This window comes from Girardinichthys multiradiatus, chromosome 12 (genome assembly GCF_021462225.1).
Source record: "Girardinichthys multiradiatus isolate DD_20200921_A chromosome 12, DD_fGirMul_XY1, whole genome shotgun sequence".
NCBI lineage: Eukaryota > Metazoa > Chordata > Actinopteri > Cyprinodontiformes > Goodeidae > Girardinichthys > Girardinichthys multiradiatus.
The window spans coordinates 42338710-42351474 of NC_061805.1; the positions used below are offsets into that span (position 1 = coordinate 42338710).

Consider the following 12765-nt stretch of genomic DNA (forward strand, 5'->3'; position numbering starts at 1 on the left):
TTACAGTCTTAATGTTTTAATGCTATTTTAAACCGTGCTTGTGAACGCAATCCTGATCGCTGACGTAAGGAAGATGAGACACAGCTTGTTATTCTGAAACTAATCTGATATTTTATGGTTAAAGCATAATGTTTTCACATTATTTTTCTGTTTTACATTTGAAAGATCCAAAAGGAGACGCTGGAGCTTTAAACTTGGCGCTCACGTTTTGATTGGCTGCTGTTAACCTTGTTCCTGCCTACATCTGGAAGAAAATGGTTGTTTCCTCTGATCCAGCAGCAAACAGGTGGGTGCTAAGTTGGCACCAGTTTTTCGAGGCCAGAGTTTGCTTTGTTGGAATACGTCCATGTTAACTTGTAGCTGTAAATAGTTTGACCTTTTATTCAAGAGACGAACCTTTGCAGGAAAAAAGTAGGGTTGTAGTTTTTTACTGCAGGTCGACTCTAAGCTGTGGCCGGCTAACCGTCCTGCTGTACGTCTCCAAGCACTCTGCATTCTGTGCATCCTCGCACAGTCAGCCTGGTTAACTGGCTTCCTCCACTTAAACCTACTCTTTATTGTCTTTACATTATTGAAGGTTATCCTTTCTGCCATTAAAAATCCAAAAAATCCTGGATCAAAGTGCAAGAAAAAACTTTCCTGGAGTGGGAAAGGCCACAACCGGCCAAGCACAGCCTGTACAATGACTCACTATTGGACACATTAAAGCATATTTTTCTACTTTGTCAATACCCTATGATTCAATAAATACCAACATGAAATAAGCTTTGTATTCTAAAGGTCTATCTTTACAACTGAACAAAATCACACAAAAATCTTATTTTTCATACATTTATTACAGTATGTTACAAATTGGATTACATCAAAAGTTGCAAATTAAGATGGGTCATGTTGACATGATACCACGACCCACAGGCACTTTTTTATATGAGCAGAAAGCTTCTTAAGCTCAAAATGCAAGTTCATATCTGTGCTACATTCAGTACATTGAAAGTTTACAGTATATATGGGATTAGATGAGAGGTAAGGCATTAATTTAGTGTTATGATGAGAACTGGATGGCCTAAATGATGGTAATAGAAGTAACAGGCATCCCATAATTAAAAGGTTCCAACATAGCTTTTACAGAGGTGAGTTCCCTGAAGAAAAGTTCATTAAAATTCTTCCTATAAATAAAAACATCAAATTTCCCTGAAATGGAAACAAGTCGCCCCTTCATTTCTCTTCATCATGCTCTTTAAATTTTACTGACCTCAGCTGAAATGGTACGGCCAAAAGACACCAAACACCAACATTTTCACACCAGTTAGGGTTCAGTGCACGGTTAATCGCAAGGCATTTCATTGTTTATTCAGAAAAATGCAACATTATGGTTCAGGATGCTATCGAAACAGTATTAAGATCAATGCAGAGCGTGAAAGGTTGAATCAGTCCATGTCGAAGCATACGACTGAAGAGTAAGTCACAACGGTCTCTCCACACCCCCAACCCACTCTATCTGTTCCAGTCATGTTTGAGTAAAGAAGGCTAAATAAATAAAGGCCAGACTGCTGATGTCTGCAAACTCTTATCAGTATGACCTTAAGGTCGCTGCGCTCAGTTGTAGTTCAGATCCCAACAGCAAGTTAAGACAACACTGGTTTTCATTTTGGTCCATTTCCTGTGGCACAGGTTCAGTCCCGGCTGGAGAGAGTTCATCGAAATGTTTAGGAGATGGTGCAGATGGTGCTGCTACTCTGGCTCGATATGGCCTCCTTCCTCTTCAGCTCTCTGGCGGTCATCCTCCTCTTGATGCCCTCCAAGTACAAACTTCGGTCGAAAAGTCCTCCACAAAGAGGAATACTGACCAAGACACAAGAAAATATTATAAAGGGAAAAAAACATGGCCTTGGATCTGTAATTACAAGAAAGTTGTATTTTAAAAAAGATCAAAATGTCTAAAGAATATTAGCAAAACAAAAAGAAAATGCAGTTTAATCAAGTATACAGGTCCTTCTCAAAATATTAGCATATTGTGATAAAGTTCATTATTTTCCATAATGTCATGATGAAAATTTAACATTCATATATTTTAGATTCATTGCACACTAACTGAAATATTTCAGGTCTTTTATTGTCTTAATACGGATGATTTTGGCATACAGCTCATGAAAACCCAAAATTCCTATCTCACAAAATTAGCATATTTCATCCGACCAATAAAAGAAAAGTGTTTTTAATACAAAAAACGTCAACCTTCAAATAATCATGTACAGTTATGCACTCAATACTTGGTCGGGAATCCTTTGGCAGAAATGACTGCTTCAATGCGGCGTGGCATGGAGGCAATCAGCCTGTGGCACTGCTGAGGTCTTATGGAGGCCCAGGATGCTTCAATAGCGGCCTTTAGCTCATCCAGAGTGTTGGGTCTTGAGTCTCTCAACGTTCTCTTCACAATATCCCACAGATTCTCTATGGGGTTCAGGTCAGGAGAGTTGGCAGGCCAATTGAGCACAGTGATACCATGGTCAGTAAACCATTTACCAGTGGTTTTGGCACTGTGAGCAGGTGCCAGGTTGTGCTGAAAAATGAAATCTTCATAAATCTTTTCAGCAGATGGAAGCATGAAGTGCTCCAAAATCTCCTGATAGCTAGCTGCATTGACCCTGCCCTTGATAAAACACAGTGGACCAACACCAGCAGCTGACACGGCACCCCAGACCATCACTGACTGTGGGTACTTGACACTGGACTTCTGGCATTTTGGCATTTCCTTCTCCCCAGTCTTCCTCCAGACTCTGGCACCTTGATTTCTGAATGACATGCAGAATTTGCTTTCATCTGAAAATAGTACTTTGGACCACTGAGCAACAGTCCAGTGCTGCTTCTCTGTAGCCCAGGTCAGGCGCTTCTGCCGCTGTTTCTGGTTCAAAAGTGGCTTGACCTGGGGAATGCGGCACCTGTAGCCCATTTCCTGCACACGCCTGTGCACGGTGGCTCTGGATGTTTCTACTCCAGACTCAGTCCACTGCTTCTGCAGGTCCCCCAAGGTCTGGAATCGGACCTTCTCCACAATCTTCCTCAGGGTCCGGTCACCTCTTCTCGTTGTGCAGCGTTTTCTGCCACACTTTTTCCTTCCCACAGACTTCCCACTGAGGTGCCTTGATACAGCACTCTGGGAACAGCCTATTTGTTCAGAAATGTCTTTCTGTGTCTTACCCTCTTGCTTGAGGGTGTCAATAGTGGCCTTCTGGACAGCAGTCAGGTCGGCAGTCTTACCCATGATTGGGGTTTTGAGTGATGAACCAGGCTGGGAGTTTTAAAGGCCTCAGGAATCTTTTGCAGGTGTTTAGAGTTAACTCGTTGATTCAGATGATTAGGTTCATAGCTCGTTTAGAGACCCTTTTAATGATATGCTAATTTTGTGAGATAGGAATTTTGGGTTTTCATGAGCTGTATGCCAAAATCATCCGTATTAAGACAATAAAAGACCTGAAATATTTCAATTAGTGTGCAATGAATCTAAAATATATGAATGTTAAATTTTCATCATTACATTATGGAAAATAATGAACTTTATCACAATATGCTAATATTTTGAGAAGGACCTGTAAACCGTTTGCTTTATTTCTCTTCTGTTTATTTTTGCAGGAACAAGTCTTGTGTATGAACAAACACTACAACATTTATAGCCTGAGCTAATTCACCCCACATCTTACTGTGTCTGCTGTTGAAATTTAGCTGAATTTTACGCAAAATTTTAGCTTATTTTATTTGTGACATACCTCCCAATGTTTTTAATGTTTCGGCAGAAGGAATTTTTAAAAATCGACAGTTCCAAAGTTACTCCATCAACTGACTGAAATAAAGTTTACAGGATGCAGTTCAGTCAAACATTATTCCCACTCCTGGCAGGTTTAGATGTAAAGTAATATTTTAATTTTACCAACATGTTTCTTCTGACCAGAAGTGACCTTAACATTTTGCAGTGGCCCAGCAGATTCCTAATTTGAATCTGATAGAGAATCTGTAGAGGGAGCTAAAGATTAGGGTGATGGCAAGGATGCCTTCCAACAGCAAAGATTCAGAGCTCATTACCAAAGATAAATGGTCAAACATACGAGTGGTAACATGTTAAAAGCTGTTCAGCCATTAGAAGAACTGGCTACACTAAAAGGGAATAAATAAAACATGCATTTTTTTTTTTTTTATAAAATGTGAAAAATGATCAGAAACAAACTTCTTGGTTAAATATAAAACTAATTTCAAATCTAAATCTGCCAGGTGTGTGAATAATTTTGGGCTTCACTGTGTTAAATCTGACAGATACATTCACAGAAACACACAACAATGCTTTAATGGACTCACTTGTCTCTTCCGGGCCTGAGTTTTACTTGAAAGACGCCAATGACGGGTCTGTGGTCTGAGGTCTTGATGCTGGAACAGCTGTTGTATTTCAGCACTCTTATGTCATTAGTCTGCCTGCTCCTGAACAGAACCCTGTCCTGAGAAAACAAGCACGCTAAACCACATGAAGACCTGGAACAAACAGGAGCTGAAAACAGCAAGCTGTTCTGCATCTTCTTACTGTATATGAAGGTGTTCTCTGCTTAGAGGTGCTGTCATAGTTATCACAGCCAATGTCAAATTTATACGTTGGAAAGAAGTGTACTGGTGGCTCTTGGAAACCTTTGAAGATCGAAGCTGTAAGGAATAAATTATTCATTCAGAGATGGTCAACCAGCAACCACATTCTCAGATAAAAAGCAAGCTTCAGCTTTGGTCATACATACCATCCTTCATTTGCTTAGAGAGCTGGTCGTGCTCCAACAGAGGGCTCATATCGCCACCTACTGTTCGCTTCATTATGGTTTCTACATCAGCCCGGTCTTTACTGAGCCGGAAGTTAAAATCACCAAACCAGAAGACCTGATCAAACCTTGTGGTGACGTCAGCTGCGATTAAAAATAGTTTACCACATGAAATCACACTGAGAAATGCTTGAAGAAGAGTTGCATGTGGCAGCAGGTTTGTTTGTTTACATTTTTTAAGCTGATGACTATAGCTGTCATTTTCATTTTTCCTGTACTCTTCTTGTCTCATTTTAAGTCACTTTAAAGTCTTACATGGTGACGAGCGATAAGGGTTGGTGTCTGGAAGGCCTTTGGGAAGAGCTAAAGCCTCGATGATCTTGTTGTAATCGAGTATTCTCTCGTAAACTTTGGAATCTCCAGCTGGAAGAAAAAACAAGTAAGTTAAAAACTATACTGAGATACAGAGCAATACAACAAAAATACTGTAGTTCAGGCCCAATTAAACAGGATACACATTCAAATATTAGACATAATGATTGTCAATAGGTGTTAAAGTTCTTCTTATGAATCTTATTCTACGATTGGTTGTAAAGGTGAGTATTGTGTGACTGTGTCAAACCTTGAATGGAAAGATTTCTTATATTAGAGTGTTTATGTGTTTTAATAAATAGAAGTCATCACATTGTTTTTTTTTTATCTATCTATCAATCAAGTCCTGGGTTCCATGTAAAACTTCATGACTTTTCCAGCTCAGTATTTCGTTCACCGTCATGGCAAATTTAAAACACCAAACGTCACCATGAATTTGTGACAGATTCAACGTAGTTAAGCTTTAAATCTGGATCCAGGAAACAAAGAAAAACTGAAAGAAAGGGAGAACAGAACAGAGGGGAGGGGAGGGAGAATACAAGAAAGGAAGTGAGGGAAAGCACAAGGAAGGACACAATGAAGGGATGAAGGACAAAGAAAATGAGGGAGGGAGGGAAAAAAAGGAAAAGCAGTAAGGGCACAAGGAAGATTGGACACGAGGAAATAAAGAAAGGGAGGAAGAAAGGACAACAGGAGGGAAGGACAGAAAAAAAGGAATCGAGAAACAAAGAATTTTTGCGCTCTCTGAAGCCAAAGTTTGTGTTTTACAAAAAACAGTAAGAATCCATTTTCATTGGCTGCCTAACATGACATACAGCTCATGTTACCCCAAATCTGCCAGTGATTGGCTGATCAGTCCCCCCCTGTTGTGGCAGTTCTGGTGCTGAAAAGCTAAAATGTCCAGAGACTTTGAATTCATGACCACTTTTTACTTTCCCCTCTTAGATTAAAGGTATAAGAACTCAGAACTAATCCATGAACCCCTTTGACTGACCACTCCTAAATATCTGCTCTTAATAAACCGTTTGGAACTTTCCTTCCCTTGTCATAGAAACATGTTTATATTTTACACAATAATAAGCCAATGTTTGTTGGTCAGTTTTTTGGCTTAATATTAGTAAATAAATATTACATTAATAATCAATAAATGATTTGATTTCATTAATTACTAGCTTTCATTGATTCTTTCCATAATTTTTATAAAGTATTGACTAAATTTAATGCCATTCCTAAATAACTTCAAAAAAACCTCGTGCTTCTGTTTTTATGAAGTAAAGAATTGGGACATGATGGCCTATGAGGCTACGTCTTTAATAAACCTTAATATAATTTAACAAAGCTTAATACTTTGGCACAAATATGCCTTCTTAAACCATCTTCATGATGGTGAGAAGTTACTGGCCCTGCAAGCTGTTTTTCTCACCAGCAAAGACATTTACTCACATGTAAAGTGGGATGTTATGAAGAGGAAGGACGTTCCAAAGAAGGTAAAGGTGACGCCCACAGCCCCTTTAGTCTTGATCTGAGAGATGATTCTGGTTGTGACTGTGGCATGTTCCACCTCTGTTGGGGGCAAAAAAAAACAGGAAGAAAAGCTTGCAATTAGAAAGCAACATTTACAAAACAATAACTACACATGTGTAATATCCTGAAATCTTTCACTAGGCTTCTGTAGCTTCACTAAGTTATTGAAAGAATTTCTAAGGTCATTCTGATTTAAACTGAAGATACATAAACTATTAAATATAACCTTATCGCTTACAACAAACTAGTAACTTTCCATTTAGGTTTGCATTTTTCAGCTCTGGCATGTTCCTCCAGTGCTTTTGGACCAGTGTCTTTAATTTCTTCTTACAGTATACAATAAGCTTAATAAAGACAACTAACGAAGGGTTTTAATTAAAAATGTATCATATCTTGCTACACATACAGGGGTTGGACAATTAAACTGAAACACCTGTCATTTTAGTGTGGGAGGTTTCATGGCTAAATTGGACCAGCCTGGTAGCCAGTCTTCATTGATTGCACATTGCACCAGTAAGAGCAGAGTGTGAAGGTTCAATTAGCAGGGTAAGAGCACAGTTTTGCTCAAAATATTGAAATGCACACAACATTAAGGGTGACATACCAGAGTTCAAAAGAGGACAAATTGTTGGTGCACGTCTTGCTGGCGCATCTGTGACCAAGACAGCAAGTCTTTGTGATGTATCAAGAGCCACGGTATCCAGGGTAATGTCAGCATACCACCAAGAAGGACGAACCACATCCAACAAGATTAACTGTGGACGCAAGAGGAAGCTGTCTGAAAGGGATGTTCGGGTGCTAACCCGGATTGTATCCAAAAAACATAAAACCACGGCTGCCCAAATCACGGCAGAATTAAATGTGCACCTCAACTCTCCTGTTTCCACCAGAACTGTCCATCGGGAGCTCCACAGGGTCAATAAACACGGCCGGGCTGCTATAGCCAAACCTTTGGTCACTCATGCCAATGCCAAACATCGGTTTCAATGGTGCAAGGAGCGTAAATCTTGGGCTGTGGTCAATGTGAAACATGTATTGTTCTCTGATGAGTCCACCTTTACTGTTTTCCCCACATCCGGGAGAGTTACGGTGTGGAGAAGCCCCAAAGAAGCGTACCACCCAGACTGTTGCATGCCCAGACTGAAGCATGGGGGTGGATCAGTGATGGTTTGGGCTGCCATATCATGGCATTCCCTTGGCCCAATACTTGTGCTAGATGGGCGCGTCACTGCCAAGGACTACCGAACCATTCTTGAGGACCATGTGCATCCAATGGTTCAAACATTGTATCCTGAAGGTGGTGCCGTGTATCAGGATGACAATGCACCAATACACACAGCAAGACTGGTGAAAGATTGGTTTGATGAACATGAAAGTGAAGTTGAACATCTCCTATGGCCTGCACAGTCACCAGATCTAAATATTATTGAGCCACTTTGGGGTGTTTTGGAGGAGCGAGTCAGGAAACGTTTTCCTCCACCAGTATCACGTAGCGACCTGGCCACTATGCTGCAAGAAGAATGGCTTAAAATACCTCTGACCACTGTGCAGGACTTGTATATGTTATTCCCAAGACGAATTGACGCTGTATTGGCCACAAAAAGAGGCCCTACACCATACTAATAAATTATTGTGGTCTAAAACCAGGTGTTTCAGTTTCATTGTCCAACCCCTGTATATTCTCCTCAACGACAAAGGAGTTTGTAGTTGGCATAAGGCAATGGGAATGATTTAATTTGAATTCCCTAAACAAACTACAAGAACCCAGTTTCACCAGAATTCTTAGCCAGAACTAAAACACAACAACTTAATGCAGGCAGCTGCTTTTCTCAAATATAAAAAGGGGCAGGAGAAGAAACAAAGGTTGAACAAATGTACAAATATGTGACATAATTAAAAGTAATTCAAAGGCTAAAATTAACATTATTAAAACAGTTATTCATTTAATTATCTAGGTTGTCAAATGTGAAAAACTGCTGCCTTCTCGTCTTATATTTCAGTAAATTAACGACAGATTTGTTATAAGAACCTAAACACAAACTTGAAATTAGTCATTTTCATGTATGTAAAATAATCTCTGGTGGTCTCTTGCATTTAGGACTTAAGTTGCCTACATAAACCTATATTTCATGCGTGATAATTAACTCACTTAGACCATATAAACACAAGCAATAGAGCAATATTAGAGGACAGACCTGAGCAGAACCACATGAGGTCTCTCCTAATGAAAACAGTAAGGTAGAGAACACCGTGTGCTGCGGCGTATAGCATAACATAGTGAGGTCCCAGAGTCTCCTGAAGACAAGTCTCCCACTCCCTTCTGCAAGCAAACACGTGCATCCAAATTAATATAACCGGCTTAAAAGTGTGATCAATCATAACAAACTGGACATACCTGTCAGGGCAGCCCTCCTGAACCCCAATGACATAAAAATCTTGTGCAAATTCAGAGTCCGTTGGAAGGAGAAGATCATTCAAGTTTGCTGGAAGGAACTAAGAAAGAAAGAAAGACGTTTGGTTTTAATCCGGTTAACTGACTACATTTAGGGTGTGTGATATCCTGCAGGCTTCATCCTACCTTCTCCCCCTGCATGTTCCATGTGACGACGTAGACACCCACTCTTCTGTCAGGGAAGTGGCGGTCGAGCTCCTCAGCACCAAGCAAGGCACCACTTCCCAGCATGCTGCCCTCCAGGAAACTCCTGTGAGGAAGCAACATCAGATGTTGTTTCAGGTTTCACAGGATTATCCTCCAGAAGGAGGAACAATTTAAATCAGAGACGACGTCTAATGTAAAAATAAACAATCTTCCGAGACAAAACTTCGGCTTTTCTTTAGTAGTCGCTGACAAAGGATAAACCTTGCATTAAGACTGTGGAGTGTGGCCATTTTTTGCCTTTACTCCTGTTTAAAACCAAGCTGAGCAAGCATCTTCTCTGATCCATGCTAATCCCTTTCACACTGTGACACCACTCTTCCTCCTGAAGATGTTAGCACTAATATATCTACAGCCTAAAGTTTACCCGCCAACAGCAACAGAAAACAAAGTTTTGGTATTTTCCAAATGTTCTTTTTTCACCTTGTTGAAAGGCATCAAAGCTGAAGAAAATATTTTACAAGACATTTGAACAACATTGAGTCAGTATTAATGTACTCAGTCATAACTGTTTAAATTAATTCATTTCAATTTATTTACATATATAGCCACAAATCGCAAGAAATAAAAATCTGAGTTCAAAACAATCCAACTAATTTCCATCCAATCCAATCACATAGCCAGATTCAGATCAATTTATATACACTGCAACTGTATCCAAATTATATTACCGTATGATCAAAGTCACGTTCATATAATGGCTGTTGGTACAAAGCTATCCAAGGAACCCAGCCTACTGCACAGAATCATTGGCTCTGCAGAGGTCCCTCATCCTTAGCAAGCATGTCATGACAGAAGCACTCAGTCATCATTCACTTCGGTTATTACATTCACTTTTCCACACTTCAGAGCAGAGTAGTTTTATGTGTCTAAAACCCCTTAAAATATCTCCCAAACAAGCCCCAGCTGTGTTGAAGCTCTATCCGGAAAGCAGAACTGGTTCTAAAGACAGATTGAGTAGCTATAATATATAATAACTAATGTTTATACACTAAAATCAAGTTTTGAAAAAATCTATATTCTGTTGGTTTCTAGTGATGCTAAACTAATCTATACCCTAAAAGCTATCAGCATCTAACAGCCTTCTTACAATGGGAAGAGTAAGGTACACAAATCACCCTTCATTCCCAAGCTGACAATCTGATCCTAGCACTTACATGGTGTCCTAAATCTACTTTACCTGTTTCTTACATCCTGGGGTCTGATGGGGCTTAGAACACTGTAGACGGACTTCATGGAGTTTACAGAGGCGCTGTCCGAACCTATGTTCTCCAGAAGCCGGCTGTCGCTCAGGTTCCTGTGGAGTCTCTCACCATCCTTCTCTTTGACCAGCATGCCATAATCCAAACAATCCCTGTCAATCCTATTAGCTGCCCTTAAAGTGGCTGACACAAAGTTCTTGTCCAGAGTGGGCAGGGGCCCTGTGGGCTGCACTGGAGACAGCCGCATCTTGGAAGATCTCCCCCAATGGTCTTCTGGGACACTCTGCTGGCTGTGCGGCCTCCTTTCGTGCTCCAACAGCATGCTCTTCCTGTCCTGAAAGACTGGGGATCCCGTTGTGAATGCAGAGAGAGGTCTCATGTTGGAGTCCTGCTCATTTCTTGGAGATATTCGGTCTTCTTTAAGAGAGTCTGTGGATGAACCCGTCTCTGCTCTGTCACTCAGGCTCTCCTGGCTGCTTCTCAGCCTCCTGGTCCTCACAGTCTCCTCAGTTGACACATTTGTACCAAACTTGGAAAGTTTGGGAAGTGAGGGGGGACAAGGCAGGTACACAGGAATTTCTCTGTCTGCCTGTCCAGCATCATTGTTCTTCTTAGTAGATTTCACATCAGCTATGGGGGTTTTGGGGGTCCTGCTTTCATCATTACCATAGTCTCCTTTACCAGGAGCTTCAGAGGGGCGGTTGAGCGAACATTCCTCTCCATTCTCAGTCATCCTTTCTTCATGTCTGAAACAAGTTGTGGTGAGCTGGATTAAGCTTTTTCATTGCTGTCAAAACAAATGAGCAATAGAAAATGTCTCAGTAAAAATAGTTGCCCCATGGTCATTCTAGAGGAGCTGCAAAGATTAACAGCTCAGGTAAGAGAATCTATTAGATGTGCACATTGTTGTAAGAAATCAGACATGGAAGAAGGTGATCTGGTCAAAGAAGATCTAAATTCAACTTTTTGGTCTACATGCAAAATACTATGCATGGTGGCTAACAGCATCATGCAACAGAGATGCTTTCCTTCAGCAGGCACAGGGAAGCAACTGAAAGTAGGCAAGGAATAATGCAAGGCAATCTTGTAAGAAAAAATGTTAGAGGCTGCAAAAGAGTTGAGTGTGGGCCAAAAATAAACCTCCTGCAAAATAAGAAACCCGAACATACATCCATAGCTACATTAAAAAAATTTTAATCAGGGGTTTCCTATTCGAGAGCTACTGTTCTGAACTCCTCAGCAGAATTCAAGCAGGGATTTAGTTTATTCTACATACAAATGCCAGCATCTACATTTGGTGGAGTAGTTGCTTTTTAAGGTTCTAATAAATTTAGCCTAAAATGTTATGCCATAGCTGGCACCGTTACAAATGCCACATTTAGTGGTGAAAAACTCAAATGTTAGTTAGTCAGTTAGTTAAGCACAGCCAGCAAAAACCGTTAAGTGATCTAATTTTACGAAAAATATTGTTTCAACACATTTTACATTTATATGGTCTTACTTTCTAACCAGAAAGTCACAAATGGGTAGCAATTCTGCTGTGGGTAGCAAAGCTAGATGCTAACTACTAGCAACATTATATTTTAGCTAGCTGAGCTAAATAACTTTCCAGTCAAATGTTTTTTCAGCCTTATTATTAATACATAGCTACCGTTTGGTTGTGCTGGTTTATTTAAAATAATCGAAAACATGCAAATATACTTTTACCTTCAGTGAACTGTCAACATTGGAGCAGCAATTTTAAAATTAGCTCCGTGGCTTCCCTAGCAACGTTTACAACTCGGATGGCGTTGCCAAGAAGACGGAAGACAACAGACTTGTGATGTGCCACAGCGCCCCCTTCAGCCAGAAAGATAGATTTAAACTATTCTAGCAGCTTGATTTTCTTGGTGAAGTCCTGTTATATCTTACAACCGACGATGAAATCAATGTACAGGGGTTGGACAATGAAACTGAAACACCTGGTTTTAGACCACAATAATATATTAGTATGGTGTAGAGCCTCCTTTTGCGGCCAATACAGCGTCAATTCGTCTTGGGAATGGCATATACAAGTCCTGCACAGTGGTCAGAGGGATTTTAAGCCATTCTTCTTGCAGGATAGTGGCCAGGTCACTACGTGATACTGGTGGAGGAAAACGTTTCCTGACTCGCTCCTCCAAAACACCCCAAAGTGGCTCAATAATATTTAGATCTGGTGACTGTGCAGGCCATAGGAGAT

At 40.4% G+C, this 12765-nt stretch overlaps 1 protein-coding gene across 3 annotated transcripts; it reads right to left on the reverse strand.

Annotated features, from left to right (window-relative positions):
• Window positions 1–817: 817 nt before the first annotated feature.
• On the reverse strand, window positions 818–12371 carry inpp5e (inositol polyphosphate-5-phosphatase E). 3 transcript variants are annotated; one of them, XM_047381628.1, is made up of 11 exons: window positions 12252–12371; window positions 10523–11331; window positions 9265–9388; window positions 9082–9179; window positions 8882–9006; window positions 6606–6725; window positions 5106–5213; window positions 4773–4934; window positions 4568–4683; window positions 4348–4484; window positions 818–1842 (listed from the first exon to the last, which is right to left on the reverse strand). In XM_047381628.1, exons 2-11 carry the CDS (start codon window positions 11275–11277, stop codon window positions 1707–1709), a joined length of 1881 nt encoding a protein of 626 aa, XP_047237584.1. In that variant the 5' UTR covers window positions 11278–11331; window positions 12252–12371; the 3' UTR covers window positions 818–1706. The 3 variants fall into 3 exon arrangements, with proteins under 3 accessions (XP_047237584.1, XP_047237581.1, XP_047237582.1); XM_047381625.1 differs by having other exon boundaries at window positions 818–1894; XM_047381626.1 differs by having other exon boundaries at window positions 818–1894; window positions 10523–11290; window positions 12252–12358.
• Window positions 12372–12765: the final 394 nt, after the last annotated feature.